This window comes from Hydra vulgaris, chromosome 15 (genome assembly GCF_038396675.1).
Source record: "Hydra vulgaris chromosome 15, alternate assembly HydraT2T_AEP".
NCBI classification, from domain to species: Eukaryota; Metazoa; Cnidaria; class Hydrozoa; order Anthoathecata; family Hydridae; genus Hydra; species Hydra vulgaris.
In genome coordinates, this window is record NC_088934.1 from 16,240,097 (window position 1) to 16,259,718 (window position 19,622).

Sequence of the window (19,622 nt, forward strand, 5' to 3'; positions counted from 1 at the left end):
CTTTAATATTAAATAATGTTAACTTTTTGTTATTTTTAAAAATAATAAATATAATAAAATGGATAATTTTAAATTTGCTTATTGTTTTAATATTAAGTATTTTTACTTTTTTATTATTTATTTAAAAATTTAATTAAATAAAATGGTTTATTGTAATTATAAATTTAGAATTTTCAACTATGTTCTTATTAAAAACATATCTTTAAACCTCCTTACTGTTTTAAGAAAAAGAAGGTCGCTGCGTGGCAAATTTAAATCATCTTTTTTTTTTAATTTTGTAACTTAAAATGCAAAACAAAACGACTTTATAGTTTTATAGATTTTATAATATATATATATATATATATATATATATATATATATATATATATATATATAATACTGTGAAAAAAAATTAAGGTCAATTGTTTTATAAAATGAAAAATCTTTATTTATTTTTCCAAATCTGTATCGTCCCCCACAAAATAACACCCCCCCCCCCGGCCCCAATGCACTTTTGCCAACGTTTGTTCCAGTCTTCGAAGCATGCCGAAAAGTCCTCGGTAGGGATAGCCTTCAATGCGCGTGCCGATTCACAGTCTCTTGAGCTTGGGAACAGCCAGTAGTCACTCGGTGCTAAGTCGGGCGAATACGGTGGTTGTGGAGCAACATGGGTAGAGTTTTTGGCGAAAAACTCACGAAGAACCAGTGCTGTGTGCGAAGGCGCATTATTGTGGTGCAAAATCCAAGAGTTATTGGCCCATAATTCCGGTCTCTTTTTGCGAATAGCTTCACGCAAACGTCGCATATCGCTTAAATAATATTCCTTGTTGACAGTTTGGCCAGTTGGAAGGAATTCGTAGTGCACGACACCACAATAATCAAAGAAAACAGTCAACATGACCTTGATTTTTGAGCGACTTTGACGTGGTTGCTTCGGTCTCGGCTCGCCTTTTTCACGGTATTCACTCGATTGGTCGGTTGTTTCAGGGTCGTATGCGTAGACCCAAGTCTCATCGCCAGTAATAATTTGTTTGTAGACGTCTTGATAGTCAGAAAGCATTGCTTCACACCTTTTAACGCGACGCTCTTTTTCAAAGAAATTGAGAAATTTCGGCACCAAACGTGATTTGAGTCCGATGAGGCCCAAATGATTCTTCAAAATCGCTTGCACCGACCCAAATGATATTTCAACCATGTCAACAAGGTCTCGAATGGTTAACCGACGATTTGCAAGCACCAATTCTTTGATTTTGTTGATGTGGCGATCATCAATCGAAGTCGATGGTCGTCCGGAGCGTTCCAAGTCATCAACACGTTCTCGGCCTTCTTTGAAGTCTTTGTACCACTTGTCAACATTTTTTTGAGAATAGTCTCTTCACCGAAGGCCTTTTGCAACATTCGATACGTTTCAGCAGCAGAAATATCATTCCGCAAACAAAATTTAATAGCACTTCTTTGCTCAACAAAATTAGACATCGTGAAAATTGCCGAATGCACTTTTGGTACTTCAGAAACAAGCGTAAACAAAAAAAAATAATTATGAGTTTGACATGTAATTTGGCGCAAATGTTAATGACATTCCTACCAACTTAAAAATAAAAAAGATTGGACGATTCGAATAAGACGGGAAGTTTAAATTAAAAATTCACCTTACTTTTTGATCACAGAAGTATATATATATATATATATATGTAAACATGTTATATACTCATTTTCCTTGCACGATCTCAACTTAGTTGTAGAAAACTTGAAATGTAAAACTAAAATAACAAAAGTCTCAACCATGACCGATACGCAACAAATTTCACCACATTTTTTGATGTTTTTAAATATTTGTTTTTTATTTAAAATCTTTTTGTTTGTTAAAGTGTATAAAATCGTTACTTATGTTTTTATATAATCCCTAAAAATCTTCAAAACTATTTTGTATTTAAAAGAATTAAAATTAGAAAGTTGCTAGTGGTAGGACTCGTACCATGGTTTTTATGTTCTGAAGCTTTGCACGCTATCCACGCAGCCATGCTGGCACAAAATTTTAAAACTATATAATTTTTTTTTAATGGAAATAAATGCTATAGTTAAAAAAACAACTTAATATATGTTTAAGTATGTTTTAACATTACATAATTTGAGTTTATGTACGTTAGATATTTGCATACACTTTCGCTCACGTTTTCTAATAAAACAACTCTTTCTCGCCATTACCTCGGTTGCAATGACTGCCAAGAGTTCTGTGTCTACACACGCTTGAAAGGGCACTACTACGACTATTAAGTTCAGCAATATTTTATAGATAATATTAATATATAAATATATTATATAATATTATTATATATAAATATATAATACATTTCCTGGACTGATTTGCCATTAAAACTCATTAGGTAATCTGTAAAACAACCTATTAATTGAATCGAAATTTACTTTTCTATAATTAGGAAGGCTAAAATCCCCGGCAAAAATGAGACTTTTTGTAAACCCGGCACCTGCAAAATTATAAGATTTTGGAGAAGTTGATAGCAGGGGCTAGAAAAAAATTTATAATTTATAACTTTTTGTATTATAATTTTGTACTTGCATATACTTTTTATTAAACACTATTTTTAAACTCTAATTTACTTACAACAAAATTGAAAGCAACCACTATTAAGTTATGAGTTACTCTAAAATCAACCCTGGTCGCTTATCATCTATATCTCTTACAATGACTCCCTCATTTATAAAATTTTTCTGCTCTAACAAAATTTTGTAACTTAAAACTAAGCAGCCTTTTTCAATATTTCCTAGAACTGGAGGTGATTCAATTTGGAATAATCTATTCTCTTGTGTTGTAAAGTCAAGAATGTTAAGGATAATTATCATTTTTTGATAAATAAAACGTTGGAAAAGAAATATGCTAAGTGATCGTTCAAAATATCATAAAATCTGTATTCATGAGAGTTATCATATGATTTTTCAATCGATTAGACAACACCTTTGGACTATTTAATGTTTAGAATTTTAAAATCCCCCATAATTATAATATCTTTGAAATCGCATTTATCAATGTAGAATCTTGCAGTTTCAAATACCTTATTAAAGATTTCCATATCAACTATTTCATTTGATCTGTATGTAAATCATAATAAGTAACTATTGTTACGGATAAAAATTGAGCAGACATGAGTGCAACGACAAATTGAGCAGACATGAGTGCAATGAAAATAAAATTCTGAGTTCCGACAAAGTTGAGCAGACATGTCTGCTCAATTTTGTCGGAACTCAGAATTTTATTTCAACTTGATAAGATACAAAATTAATATCTTTGTATATTGCAACACAATCACCAATTCTAACATTCTTATGATCTTTTTTATACAAAAAGTAACCATCTAAATTTGTAATGGAAGTCTCTTTGAACCAAGTTTCTTTTACTCTGATAATACATGTATTTACATCACTACATGATACCTTGAACTCCTTTATTTTATTATTTAGCAAATTTGCATTCATATATAAACACATGTGGTCAATTGCCTTGTAGTTACTTTAATTTGATCATTTTGTTATATATTACACGGAGAGCATATAGAAATTTTTTTTTCTTGTCAGAGTTTAAAATATAACACTCTTTCTGCTTTAGTAAGATCAGGTAAAATATACTTATTTTTAAGGTTATTAATGTTTTTTAATTTTTTTGATTGATATAAAGGAGAGTTTCCCATACTAGCATTCTCTAATATATCTATATCTAGGATATTACTCATCTTACTTTAGGTAAATTAATAAGATCAGAAAGAAAACAAGTTCATAACAAAATATTTATAAATAAATTATATATATTATTTTTTCTTCGTTTTTTTTTTTCAAAATAAAAAAAATAAATAGATAAATAAACAGACAATTCAGAACCTAAACAAACGGCTAAAGTAAAAAATGACCAATGTGAAAAAAAAAAACAAGCAAAAAAATGAAACGACTAAGGCAAAAACTCTAACTTAAATATTAATCAAGAATAGTAGAGACAGTGAAGAAAAGGAATCTCAATTAAACATAAATAAAGAGAAACAAAATATAATGAAACAAATACCTTTTTAGTATTATAAGTCTTACGCAGCCAAACACATCCAAATGTTTTTTGTACAATAGTTTTTTTTTTTTTTTTTTTTTAAACATCTTCGCTTCCAATAAGGCTGCAAGCAGCCACTAATTAAAGTTGGAAGTTACTGAAAGGAAAATGATGAAGATTTTAGAGCAAGATAATGATTGACGGAGGACTTAAAGGATTGCAAATTATATGAATCGTGGCAACAGTATTCCATACAACAGTATGGAATACTGTTGGAATACATTTGTATGGAATACTATTGTATTATTGTAATTACATTTCATACAACAGTATTCCATATGGCAACAGTAATCCATACAAGGCCGCATTTGAGATTTATAGAGATAGAGAATAGAATCCAAAGTAAGAAAGTGACGAGCTCGATAAAGAGATGCAAGTTTAGAGTGGGTTGCATAAATAGAGTCAGTTAATTTTTAATATGATTTTTTTATGTTTTTTTTTTAATTTAAAGCAAACAAAAAAGTTAATAATTTAAATTGTTTTGAATTTTTTAACAGTAGTTTTATAAACAATATAAGAAAAAAAGATTTTTATCTTTGTCACTTTTCTCTTTGTTCTATATTGCTCTCTTTCATCTTAAGACTTTATTTTTGACAGAAGAAAACATCTTTACGATGTTATATCTGATCAAATTGATCAAGCCCTCTCTCTTTATCCTTTAGCCAATATTGTTGATGGTGGTGACTTTAATGCTCATCACACTGTATGGCTTGGCTCTAGTGTCAGTGACTCTTCAGGCTTTAAGGCCCACAACTTTTGCCTTTCTCAATCCCTAACTAAAATAGTCAACTTTCCACCTTGCTTTCCAGACAATCCGAATCATTTACCTTCTCTACTCGACTTATGTTTTGTTTCTGATCCTATTCAGTGCTCAGTTTCTCCGCATTCACCCATAGGTGCTTCTGATCACAGTTTGATCTCTCTAAAACTATTATCTCATTCTTCTCCATCATCAGATTCCCCTTATCATTGTACTGCTTACAACAGGTAGTTGTAACAGGTAGTTGTAAGCAGTACGATGATAAGGGGAGCTGACTGCTCTGTAGTTGGTTGGGACTTTTTCTGTAATTCTCTTCATGATGCCTCTTGGGCAAAATTTTTTGTCTTCTTGCTGACAAATTTACTTTTTACATAACTTCTTGGATTCAGGCTGGCATGGAATCTTTTATTACCTTTTGACGATTCCAAGTCAAGTCTTATCCTTTTTTATGGTTTTCCTCGCATTGTGCTGCTGCAATCACAACCATTACTTCCATATATATCAGCAAAACAATTCTCTAGAAAACATTAGTCTGTTTACTTTAGTCAGAAACCATTGTAAAAATGTTTTGTCTAAGGTCAAAGCCTGCTATTCTCAGTTCACAAAATCTTGTATATCATCTCAAACATTAGGCCCTCGTTTTGAAAAATCTTTAACAGTATCTATAATAAGGGTAAATCTGTTATTCCATCTCTCTTGTATGGTTCAGATTTTTTCACTTCACCTAAAGACAAAGCTGAGTAGTTTGCTAAGAACTTTTTATCAATATCATTTCTTGATTCCACTAGTATCGTTCTTCTTGATTTGGCCGTTAAACAAGTTGATCCATTGATTGACATTAGTATCACTCCAGCTTCTGTATCTAAAGCAATAAACTTTTTTTCTGATCGTTAATATAGATTTCAGTCTTCTTGTTCTACAGCTGATTTACTAACAGTGATAACCAATAGGTTTTATTGTGCATTAGGTAGATGTGGAGAAGTTAAGGCTATTGCACTTGACATTTCTTAAGCTTTTGATAAAATTTAGCATGCTGGTCTTCTCCATATGCTTTCTTTTTAAGGTGTATCAGCTAACATCTTTTAGATTATTGAATCCTTCCTTTCCGATTGTAGTATAAAAGTTGTCCTCAATGGGCAGTACTCTTCTTCATATCCTGTAACTTCAGGGGTTCCTCAAGGTTCTATCCTTGGCCCTGTACTCTTTTTAATTTACATTAATGATCTTCCTGTTATTCTCACATCTAAGGTGGCATTGTTTGCTGATGATACTACCATTTATTCTTGTCTTGGTAAGAAGCCAACTCTCTGATTGCTTGGAGGGGGCATTTGAGCTTGAAAAGGATCTCACTTCTGCAGTAGCATGAGGCCCACAGTGGCTGGTGAACTTTAACTCAGAGAAAACTCAATTTTTTTCAGCTAATCATTATTGCAATAATCAGATATTTATGAACGGTAATATACCCAATGAGTCATCTACCCTTTATCATTTAGGATTAACCCTTACTTCCAACCTTCCTTGGAAACCATATATCAAATCGATTGCAAAATTAGCATCTGCTAAGGTTGCATCTCTTTATTGTGCTAGCCACTTTCTCACAATGGATTCTATTCTCTATCTCTATAAATCTTATATCCATCATTGTATGAAATACTGCTGCAATATCTGGAATGGATCTTCCATTGAAATCCTTTCTTTTTTAGTCAAGGTGCAAAAATGCATTTGGATAACATAGTTGGACCTGCTCTTGCAGCCATCCTCTAACCATTATCACATTGTTGTAAGATTGCTTAGTTTTTTTCTTTTCTATAAATACTTCAATGGACATTGCTCTAAATAGCTAGCGCCTCTTGTGTCATCTACTAAAACTCATTCTTGTGTTGCTTGTTATTCTATAAAGTCTCATCATTTTATTGTGACTGTTCCTAAGTGCTCTAAAATTTCTTATTCGTTCAGTTTATTTCCTTGAACATCAGTTCTATGGAATAGTTTGCTTCCTTCTTTTTTTTTTCCTGATTCATACAATTTGAAAAATTTTAAATTTTCTGTTAATCATTATCTTGCTCCATAAACTTCATCTTTTCTCTTCCTGCAACTTTTAACTCTAATAGTAGTTGCTTGCAGCCTTGTTGGCAGTGAAGATGTCAAAAAAACAGTGAAGATGTCGAAAAAACAGTGAACACTATATTCTTCTTTAGTATGACTCTTACTTTTTTTTTTTAGAAAAGTGCTCGAAAACAACTTTTGTTAGAAGCTTATTGTGAATTGGATATTTTATCTTACAATGAGTTGATTCAGACACCTTTTACTGAATCTTTTTCTGCTACTATTGAAGAAACGTCCCAGGTTACGAATAATTTTTTTTTTTTGAAGTAAACATAGAATAATAATAGCATAGCAATATAAAAAATGATAGTTAATATAAATTAATAGATATAAAGTAATAATTCTCCTAATAAAGTAATATTTTTGTTATAACTTTTTCTGATTTATAAGTCAGGCATTTTCTCTTAAGCTCTTTAAGTTAAATTAAGTTAAGCCTTGCTTTAGATTCTGCTCGGAGTGCTCCACTTTATGGTGTCTTTTCTTGTTTTTGTATTTTGATAAACAATTCATAACTTAAAAAAAATAATATTATAAAGTTCTGTCATGTTCAGCTACAAATTGCTTAACAAAAATATATAAATAAAAATTTTCTGTTGCAAAGAAGAAGAGAAATCATTAATAATTTTTTAATAGGGTTTTTATATTTCTGAAAAAAAAATTTTAATTATATTAATTTTGTTTAACTAGACTAAATTATGGAAGTGATTTTATTTAAAGAGTTATAAAATTAAAAAAAAAAAGTTATGTTATATATTATTATATAAGTCTATAATTATCTAAAAAAATTATATTACAATTTTATAGATCAATTATGATTCAAGATGGTTATACAAGTTATCTTCAGGCTACAGTCCAATGTTGATTAAATTTATTACAAAAAAATGGGAGTGTTTAAACTCTATTGATGAAAAAATAAATTTTTGTCTAACATGGCAACCTTTTAAAGTATTATTAGACCAACTAGGTAAATAAATTTTTATTTATACCTATCTAAATCATTTTTTTAGCTTTTAACATTGGTGATATTGAAGCATGCAACAAACTTGTCACAGATTTTATTTAAGTTTCTTTGTTCTTTATTTCCAGTTTACTATTGTTTTCAATTATAATTTCTTATTTGTGAAGTTACACTTTACACTTTATCTAAAATTTTTCTTTTTTTTTTTTATTACTTTTTTTTGAGTATTTATGATTACTAATGGATTAACACTGATTGTACTAAAAAATTTGAATAGAGAATCTCAAAGTTTTATGCTAAATTATGTGAACAATTTGACCCTGTCAGACTAATCAAAATCACCGGTTATTGAAAAACTTTAAAAGCATTTTGTTTTTACTAGTTAGATAGTAGTTGTTATAAAGTTGTTAATTGCAGTATTTACTTGGTGATTTGAATGTGATGGTCTTTAGATGCAACTAATAACTAATTTCTGCTTGAAGTTTGATTAGGACATCATATACCTTGACCCGTTATGCCGATTCCGCTTTTATTGTAATGAGAGTAGTTAGGCAAGAAAATAGGCCTTTTCATCAAACTAGGATTCAGTTATGGTTTTAATTGAAATTCAACGCATTTGTTGTTTAGTGAGTTTACATTGGAATAGAAACATTTTAATTTTTTTAGCATCTGAATACCTGAATTTAGTAATGTGCAGACAGTTTTGATTTCAATCTATATAAGTTCACTTAAAAAGATTCCCCAATAAAATTTTTATTGATGCCTTCCATTAGTGGATTATCATGAGTAAGCACAACATGTCTGGTGTTTCTAATTTTACTTTTTAGTTATTTATAGTTTATATTTATATATGTGTGTGTGTGTGTGTGTGTGTGTGTGTGTGTGTGTGTGTGTGTGTGTGTGTGTGTGTGTGTGTGTGTGTGTGTGAATAAAGAAAATATCTTTGTATTATTATGTGTAATAATGTATACTTAAAAGAGTGCTCAATAGATAAACTAGAGCTATATATATATAGTATATATATATATATATATATATATATATATTTATATATATATATATATATATATATATATATATATATATATATATATATATATATATATACATATATGCATATATATATATATATATATATATATACACATATATATATAGTTCCAGTTATATAAAGTTATCAATAGTTACAGTCAGCATGGAAAATAACGGCCAGTCAACAATCAATGATCGCCCAAAATGGCTAGAATTGCTAATTTGAACTCTGAAATTAATTCTTGCCGATCATAGTTGAGCGGTTGAAAAAAAAATCAGAATTTTAAAAAACAATATTTGACAAATAAAATATCTGACTCCTCTTACTACCATCCCATTAGTCTTCTTCCTATCATAAACAAGGTTTATGAATCTTTAATTAACAAACACTTAATCTCTCATCTTGAATCTAATAACTTACTTTCCGATCATCATAATGGATTTGGATCTTCTCGTTCTACAGTGGATTTGCTAACAGTAATAACCAATAGGTTTTATCGTTTATTAGATAGAAGTGGAGAGGTTTAGGTTATCGCTCTTGACATTTCTAAAGTTTTTGTTAAATTTTGGCATGCTGGTCTTCTCCATAAGCTTTCTTCTTATGGTGTATCAGGTAACATCTTTAAGATTATTGAATCCTTCCGTTCCCATTGTAGTATAAATGTTGTCCTCAATGGACAGCACTCTTCTTCATATCCTGTAACTTAAGTGGCTCCTCAAGGTTCTATCCAATGCCCTATACTCTTTTTAATTTACATTAATGATCATCCAGATATTCTCATATCTAAGATGGCATTGTTTGCTGATGATACCACTATTTATTCTTGTCTTGATAAGAAGCCAACACTTTCTGATTGCTTGGAGGGGGCATTTGAGCTTGAAAAAGATCACACTTCTGCTACAGCATGGGGCTCACAGTGGCTGGTGAAAAATTTTTTCCTGCCAATTATTGCCACAGTAATTCAGATTTTTCTGTATTTATGAACGGTGATTTACTTGACGAGTCATCTACCCTTTATCTTCTAAGGTTAACTCTTACTTCTCTTACTTCCGATCTTTCTTGGGCACAAATCAAATCAAATTGATGGCAAAATTAGCATCTGCTAAGATTGCATCTCATTATCAAGCTCAACCTTTTCTTACTCCAGATTCGATTTTTTATCTCTATAAATCTCAAATCTGTTCTTGTAATGAATACTTTTGCCATATCTGGGGCAGATCTTCCAATAATGCCCTTTCTCTTTTAGACAAGGTGCAAAAACGCATTGTAAACATAGTTGGACCTGCCCTTGCAGCAAACCTCCAACCATTATGACATTGTTGTAAAGTTGCTTCTCTTTTTCTTTTCTACAAATACTTTATCAGGCACTGCTCTAAAGAGCTAGCATCTTTTGTGCCGTCTACTTTTTCTGTGACTGTTCCTAAGTGCTCTAAAAACTGTCATTTGTCTAGTTTTTTTCCACAAACATCAGTCCTTTGGAATTTGCTTTCTTGATTCATATAGTTTGCAATCTTTTAAGTTGTCTGTCAATCATTATCTTGCTCTATTAACTTTATCTTTTCTCTTTCAGTAACTACCATCTCTCATAGTGGTTGCTTGCAGCCTTGTTAGAAGCGAAGATGTTGAGAAAAAAAGAAAGAAAAAAATCAGGATATTATTTAGAAAATGCATATACTAAAACTTTATTAATCATTTATATTTTGAAAAAGCGTTTTTATTAGTTTTATTTGTAATGATTGTTTTTAAAATGTTGCATTAAGTCAACTTTTTATCAATAATTCAGTGATTAAAAATTAATAATTTTTTAATCATTCTATTTTATTGGTTCAACTACTAAAATTTATATTTTTATTATATTTATAATTTTTAGTAGTTGAATCAGATATATTTGTCTTAAATTTATTCTTTTTAAAGTTTTTATCTAGCAGTTATTCGTTATTAATAGAAAACATCATTTTTTTGCTCTAATGACCCTTAACCCATTAATTCACTTAGTTGATGACCATATTATATATGGCATAAACTATATCTATGAAGCTTTTTTGCTTTACCTGTTTAAATTACTTTCATTTTACCAATGGTGAAAATATTTTTTTCATGAATGATTTAAGTTCTTATTTTACCATTATTTTAATAAAAATATTTAATATACTATTTTAATACATAATTATTTCTGTATTTAACTAAGAAAATTTTTTTATTTGAACTGCTTTTAGCCCATTTGTTTTATTTTTTTTTTAATCTTTTTATTAGTTATTATACAGTTTTTATACATAAGTATAGAAGAAAAGAAATTTTATGTATAATAGTATAATGTAATTCTGTAAATTAATTATTAATAAAAAATTAAAACATGGTATTTCAATGACAATTTAAACAAAAAAAATTATTTTCTCTTTTCAAACAATCTTCTTTATTTTAATCCTTTATTTCTTATTCTTTATTTTAATCCTTTATTTTAATTCTTTATCCTAATCCTTATGATGAATACCCTGTTCAAAGTAATTATATAATAAACTAACTAAACTAACTTTGAAAAAAAAAAGAAAGGTTATTCCTCAAATTAAGATTTTTGTTAAATATACATTTAGATCATATTTATATAGTTAGTTATATTTGTATAATTTTTATAGTTATGTGTTTAACTTATATAGTTGTATATTTGTATAGCTATTTATACATATATTTGTATAATTTATATAGTTATATTTGTATGAAGTTTCTGTAATAGTTATTTAGAAAATATTTTTTTTGTACAAACAATAGTTTAATAAAATCTAATTTTTAATTGAAATTGTTAAAATCTTAATTTAAACACTCTTATTTTGTTTTAGGAAAAAAATCGAAGTCAGAGGAAACAGCAATTTTTTTTTGTGACGTTGTATCAGTATTTCAACATATTTTTGAAATTATGAACAATGACAAAATGACGATAAGTTTTATGAATAATTTTATAAGCAAAAAAGAAATTTTATATAAGCTTCTTGAAGTAGTTAAAGTAGATTTTTATGATAATTTTAAAGCAAGATTTGATTTATGTATGATGCAATTAAATTGTTTCCATAGAGTTGAAGAAGTTGTGAACTACACTCTTCAACTTTGTAAAGCAATACTTCCAAATAAAGGTAATTTATTTTCAAGTTACTGCAGTTTTGAAAGTTTTTTTTACTATCGATTTACAAAATATTTAAGATATTTATTTCAAAAATATTTATTACTTTATATTTTTAAAAGATTAAGTTATTAATATTCTAATTCCAAGACTTTTTTTAATGATTAAAACATCAAAACAAATAAATTTTTATTTGAATAAAAATTAATTTGTGTTGATGTTTGAGCATTCGAATGTTTTTATTAAAAATGTTATGTTATGTTAAAAATTACCTAAATGTATGGCAAAGGTGATTGTCATGGTGATTGTTAAACTGCTGAGCAATTAAAGGTAAATTACAAAGTTTTATATTCAAAGTATCAAGAAAAGTAAAACATCAGGTCGAATTTAGGTTTTCTGTTGAAGTAATTCATGCAACATTTACATGGATTAAATTATTCTAAAACATCAGAAACAGTGTTTTGCAAGTTTTGTTTGCAATTCTTTACTACTGTAAAAGCTACAAAAAGCTCTGCAAGTTTTTTTGTTAGTAACAAAAAAACTACAGCCTGATAATTCCTGATAATTTTAATCATTGCCTGAGCGTGTTTAAACATACACTTTAAAAGCCATTTTAAATGCTTGCATTTGCATTGTGTCTATTTTTGACATTGAGATTGCTTTTATTTTTTGTGTGGTCTTAAATAAAAAGAGTACTGGAATGTTTCTTTTACAAAAGAAAAATTGTAAAATTAGCACAAATTAATTTAAATCAAGTTAAGTTAAAATAAAAACATTTATCAATAAATAAAATGCACAATAATAATAAAAAAATATGCAATATGTTATAATAAAGTTAATTTCTCATTATAGTTCCTGATCCCTAAAGATTTTAAAAGAAACTTTAAAAATAATAAATGTAAAAATTAAATTTCATGTGTTATTCATCATGTTTTATGTGTTATTCGTTATTCTGCTCCTTCAGTAGAACGCTGATTTAACAATAAACAATATTAAAAATAAAACTGATTTAAATAATAAATGTAAAAATGTTTTATCTTAGCAATATAAAATTACTTATAATATGGCTGTCAGAGGCTAAATAAATAATTTGATCCAAAAAAATATATTAAATAAATATTTTAGCACAATATACATTTTAGAAATAAATACTGCTCGCTCATTAAAAAACCAACTTAACTTAGCTGGCCTGAAAAAAAAGCTGGCAGATTTTAATATTAAGCACCAACAATGTTCGTTTAACTTCATTAATCTAAGTTAAATGAAATTGAATAGGAAACATTTGTTAAACTTTGTAAACAAAATTTAACAAATTACTGTTTGCTATTTGTTTAAACACTATTTGCCAGTGCTTATTCAAAAGCCCTTGATATTAGTATTGTAAAAATGAAAATTTAATAAATTAACATTTAATTTTATAGCTACTATATCATCTACGGTGAAGATAACATTTTATAATTATTATGGATTTTTACTGTAAAAAAATTCACAAAATTTCATTAAAATTTATTTTATAAATTAGTAACTAACTGTTAATTCTTTTGCATACAGTAAAATGTTTTACATTTTCAAAAAATCAATTTTCAACATAACAAAAGTAATAACACAAATTCTAATAAAATTATCTTGCAGTGAATTAAAACATTCAGATTACATACATAATGCTATTAAAGTCAAGAACACACTTTTTAAGGTTAGTTCCAATATTCTTAGTGAGACAAAAATTTTATTAACATATCAATTATTGGGAAGACATGAAATGCTGACATTGCTAATTTTGTAGCGGGTTGACATTTTTTAAAGGTTTTTTTCAGTTATTGCCTTTATATTAGTTACCATGATAAGACTGTTGGTCATACATTTTGGAGAAGTTTAAAAAGATGGCTTACCACTCTTAGATGAAAGTAGAGTTCTTTTGGTGGGATCAAATCAATGACAGGTTCTGAATCATCCGAAGCAAAAATTGGTTCATGTTTAACATCAAAACTTTTGACTGATCTGGCTATCCTCTCCTGATAAGAAATCTAAAGAGGTTTGCAAAGTTTTACATTCAGCTAGATTATTTGACTGAGTTGTGCATAAAACTAAAAACCATACAAAATGTAGTAACTTTCATGTCAAATGACACAACAAAACTTCTGGGATCAATAAATGACACCACAAGTTTGAGATTACAATGATTTTAGCCAATCATTCTGATACAGTCACTGTAATTGTTTGTCAACACCCTTTTGCGAGTAAAATGCTTGCCTTGCAATTGATGTCAAAGTTGTTTGTTTAGTGGAGAGTGAAGCTTGTGATCCTCATTTTTTTCCTCAAAAACTTGAAAAAACACAAAAACAAAAATTCAGCTCCACCATTTTTTCCTCAAAAACTTGAAAAACACAAAAACAAAAATTCAGCTCCACCATCAATACCTAGTTTTACTATGTATTCAGAAAATATTTTTCTCTTTAGCAGATCATTATTTAAAACATCTGGTAAATTTTTACAGAGCACAATGATCTTTTCATTTTTGAAAGTGTAAAAAAATTAGTAAATGTGCTTCGAATAGAGAGAAATTTTGAATCAATGGAAGACTCTGCGATTTTGACTTTTGAAACTTCGTTTAGGTTTGTCAATTTTCTCATGCTTATGTTAGCCATGAGAAAATTGGCAAACTTTTTGCTTGAATTTTTTAAAAGTTAAACAAGTTAGGAAAACTAATGTCTTTTTACTTTTCTTCTGATTGCTGAATGGCGTGCATTACAAAGCCCTCTAAGAATTCTTGATTTAAAAAAATCGATTTTCTTGATCCAATACTTTAGTCATATTCTCAATGATAAATGGTGTAATTTCATGTTTAGCATTTTGCATACACAGGAAATCTTGCTTTGTAAAGCATTTTTAATTCCTAAATTACAATATCCAAAAGAACAATATTTGTTTATTTTTCTTTCAAAAAAAATGCACATTTCCCATTAAAATGGTTGAAATGACTAATGAATAGCAAATCACATATAAGCAATAAATCACATATTAGTTAATTAATAGTTATATTGAACATATTTAAATTAAAGAAACTTAAACTTGTTTAAAAAAATTTAAAGAAAAACAAAATGTATTTTATTTTTTTTGTTTTGTTTTGTAGTTAAAACAGAAGTATTAGAAGGTATATATCGCTCAGAATATTCAGTTCTAACGTTTAAGGAGATTTTCGTGGAAACTACTCAAGAGTTAAATAATGAAAAAGTATCAGATTTCCAGGATTTATCAAATGAAGCGTTCTTTATTAATAACGTATGTGCATACTTCCGAATTTCATTTGACTGGTTTGAGCATGCTTCAAGAATGACAGATTGTAAAATAATGAGTAGTTTTTTGTTTAAAAAAGAAGTTGAATTGTTTGCAAAAGACAAGGTAGCAATTAATTATACTGACTTGATTGAAAGTATTATTTTACCAACAACTGATATTTTGAAAAACAAGTTTGTGGACATAGTTTCATGTAAGATATCTCCATCTAAGGTAGTTTCAATATTTAAAGAATTTAAAGAATTTCAACAATGCAAAAATGAACTCTTTCTATTAAATAAGTTCTTAAATTTAATGTTTGAGACATTGAAGATAGAAACTTGTGTTGAAAAAATTAACTGCGTATTATTAATGGAAAAATATTCTAATGATGCAAGTATAATATTAGAAGTAAAAGAAAATCTCAAATTACATGGAGATTTTACTGTTGTTGAAAACATGATGGTATTATTTTTTTGATTACTGCTAAATAATATAGAACTATTGTGTATTTATCTTTTGATAAATTAATAATTATCTTTATCAACGCTTTTTTATTGTAATATATGTATAAACTCAATTTTATGTATTTATTTTTCAGAGACCAATAAATGAAATTGAAAACTTGGAATCTATTGACAACGATTTAAAAGGTTCAGCAGATATCTTTGAAAAATTTTCAACCTCTATTTCTGAAATATTTAAAGCTATATTGTCATGTCTACAACTTTTTTTTTGGTTAAAAGAGACTCTAAAAGGTATGAAATTTAAGTTTAATATGGATAAATATGTATGTTTGTATGTATGTATATGTGTGTATGTATGTATGTGTATGTTTGTATGTATGTATGTATGTTTGCATGTATGTATGTATGTATGTATGCAGCCCTCAGAATTAAGAAAAATAAGGTTGGCAATAATTTGCCGACCTTAATTTGTGTGAGGTTGGCATCAGTTCGGCAGAAAAAATTTAAAGCAAAGGTTTGACTTTAAATATAAAAAGGAGGTCAGCGTTTTTTTGCCGACCTCAAACACTTCTAGTTCAGCATTGCCGAATGTTAATCCTCATTCCGAGGGTTGATGTATGTATGTATATATTTATATAAACGTATATATGATTTCTGATGGATCTTGATAAGATACTAAAAATAATTAATGTTACAAGCGTTAAGTAATTTTAAGCACTAAAAAAATAAACCGCATTACAAGATTTTTTTGCAAAAACAACAATATTTCTAGAAACAAATTTTTATTTCCTCTCCGTTATTCTATTTATCATTATTATTATCAAATGATAAATGGTAGTGAATTGAGAAAATCAGGTTCATTTTTAAACCTTTTAAATCCCTGAAAATCTCAAAGTTCAGCCATTAATATACATAGTCTCTCAGTATACAAGTGTCTCAGGGTAAAGTGTAAATGAAAGCTTTCTTTTACTCTTCTACCAATAAATATATTTAAATATCATCATTTCACAAGTCTCAATGAAACATTATTAACAGAATTAACAGAAAAAATAAAGTTCTTAAACTCTGTTTTTTTTTTAATAGACCTTGTGGTCTATGTTTAGTTTGATGGTGAAGTTATGTATATAAACAGGGGCTATTCTAGAAAAAAAATTTGGGTAGCGGTAACCCCTGTCCTGTTGAAATTTAGCGGTACTATTGCCGAAAATTTGCTCTTTTTTTTTTGCGAAAAAAAATTAATATTGTCATGAAAAATGTAAAAAACAAAACAAAACATTAAACTGTTGGCTTAACAATGTTTATCACTTCACTTTATTGATGTTTAAAAATGCTAAGCTGGTTAAGAATGTGTCTTGGTCCATCAGTAAACTTGTTATTGAATTTTTGTGGGACTTTACATCTGTATGTAAAATTTCAATTATTAATTATGTTTTGAGATCCAAATTCTGCTAAATCTGTTTTCTGTTGTCAACCATCTGAACGATTAACTGTTTAATTAAAAATTAATTAAAAATTAATTAAACGTTAATTAAACATGAGTAAGTAGTTTTGCTGGTAACATAAAAAGTGCTCAATTTTATTTTACGTTAAATATTTATTTATTATACATAAAAAATTTAATTTTACGCTTAATTTTATTTTACGTAATTTAATAAATATAATTTATGTAAACAAATATTTATTAATTTATGTAATTAAATATACATTAATTATTTTTTTAGTATTTCATTAAATGATTATAATATACTTAATGGTATTTTTTTTTCTCTGTAGCAATTTTACTTAATTGTTATGAGTATTTTGATACATTTTGTTTGATTATTGCTTTTTATTATTTTATAAAAACATTTTCTTCTTTTTATGTGATAGTTATTTATGGCTAGGACTTGTTGTTTGTATTCTTTTGTCATTTTTTTTAATTATAGATCCAAAGGAAGTAAAAGTTTTTGTTGAAATCATGTCGATAGCTGCAGGTGAAACTGATTATGAAGTTGATAGAGTAAAATGTTTTGAAGCATGCTGTCTTGCTTTTAGCCACATCATATTTGATTTAAATGAGGAATCTGGTTTCAGAGACTTATTAGAGGCTTGTAAACGCACTCAAAAAACGATTTCCAATGATTGTGAGATTTTTAAAAAACTGGTAATTTATTTATATATTTAAAAATATGTAAACAACAATTATTACTTATGTTTTTATTTACAACAACAACGACAGCAACAGCACAAATTTTAATAATTACACAACCATCTCATATCATCATCATCATCATCATCAACTTGTAACATTCATAAATATGAATGTTACATGTTGTTCAAGATGCTAATTTTTACACTATTTTGACTTTAACTTTGGTTCTTTAAATTAATAACTTTGAGCATTTCTATTTTTCTATTTATAATATTATCATTAAATAAAATCATTATAATATAATGTAGCATCTTGAATGAGTATGTCTGAATATGAATGAATGAATGAATATAACTTGGTATTGTAATTATTATTGATATTATTGATGTAGTTAGTATTGATAGTGTGTAAAAAATATCTTTTTTTTGAGTATTAAAACAACCTTTTTTTGTTTAAAAAAATTGATTTTTAAATACTCAGTTACATTGTGATATACCATTTTTTAAATTTTAGTTTTTAATTCTATTATACTTTGGACTTAGTGTCCTTTACATTGCTAGTGAATAGATGTATTTTATTGAGCAAAAAAGCAGAATAATAAAGACAAAATAAATTTTAATTTTAAAATAAAAGTTTAAATGAATCTGAAATTATTAAATTTTAAATTGAGGCTTTTTTTTTTTTGATGAAAAAAAATTGACAAAATATCATTTAATGGTAATTTAATAATTTTATTGCATTGATTGTTGACTTATATTACTGAAAAAAGTCTTGAGTGTTTGTCTTGATTGTTTATCTATTGTTATCTATCTTGTTTATTAGATATTTTGAATTTTAAATAGTTATTATACGTTATATTGTATGATTGTTGTTATCAATTTTTATAAAATCAAATTGAACAATAGAGTTCATAAATTTCTTGTAATAAATTATTGCACAGTTGTAGTTACATAAAATATTGATAAATTTGAATGTTGTATCCTTTAACATCTTGACATATTAGAAGTATCATTTTAATTTTGAATACTTTTTTTTAGTGGTAAAAATAAAATCAGTTAGAATAAAGCATGCGATCATTAAATTGGGAATGATAAAAAGTTCAAAAAATATATAAAATAATTAAACGAATGCAAAAACTTCAATATTTATTTTAATCTACGGAATTTGAAGATTATAAAAATGGTTTTTATTTTAATATTTTCATTATTTCAAATAAATAAGCAAAAATTTACGCTAAAAATTGCCAAAGACACTGCAAATGTTAACAGTGTCAACTTTTGCACAGTGTCTTTGGCAATTTTTTCTCCAACTAATGTTCACTTTCTAATCAAATCTTTAGCTGTACTTATTGTAAATAAATATCCTTTGCCAGTTCGCCAAAATTTCTTAATGGGATGGAACTGTGGGCAGTTTGGTGGATTCAAGCTTTTTGGTATGAAATTTATGTCTCTCAAATTGTATCTTTCTATGGTCTTCTTAGAATAATGAAAAAAAGCAAGATCAGGCCAGAACCAACAGGGGACATCGTGACTTCGATAAAATAGCAAAAGTCTAACTTTGCAAGCATTCCAATTTTAAACTTCTGAGTTTAAAATTGATGATGTGGCGAAAGCTCGAGATTTCAAACCAGATCTGCATATTGCTTGCCACTAGTGAAGTTTCTCATTAAATTTATCCAATAGTTTATACTTG

At 27.6% G+C, this 19,622-nt stretch overlaps 1 protein-coding gene across 2 annotated transcripts in view; it reads left to right on the forward strand.

The window, feature by feature from the left end:
• LOC136092464 (E3 ubiquitin-protein ligase rnf213-alpha-like) overlaps nt 1–19,622 on the forward strand; it is a 164,052-nt gene that overhangs the window by 101,514 nt on the left and 42,916 nt on the right. For both annotated transcript variants that reach the window (XM_065820728.1, XM_065820729.1), the window contains 6 exons: nt 7,074–7,196; nt 7,761–7,920; nt 11,782–12,072; nt 15,190–15,797; nt 15,934–16,090; nt 17,725–17,942. In XM_065820728.1, the coding sequence (XP_065676800.1) occupies nt 7,074–7,196; nt 7,761–7,920; nt 11,782–12,072; nt 15,190–15,797; nt 15,934–16,090; nt 17,725–17,942 (1,557 nt within the window). The remainder of the gene's footprint in view (nt 1–7,073; nt 7,197–7,760; nt 7,921–11,781; nt 12,073–15,189; nt 15,798–15,933; nt 16,091–17,724; nt 17,943–19,622) is intronic.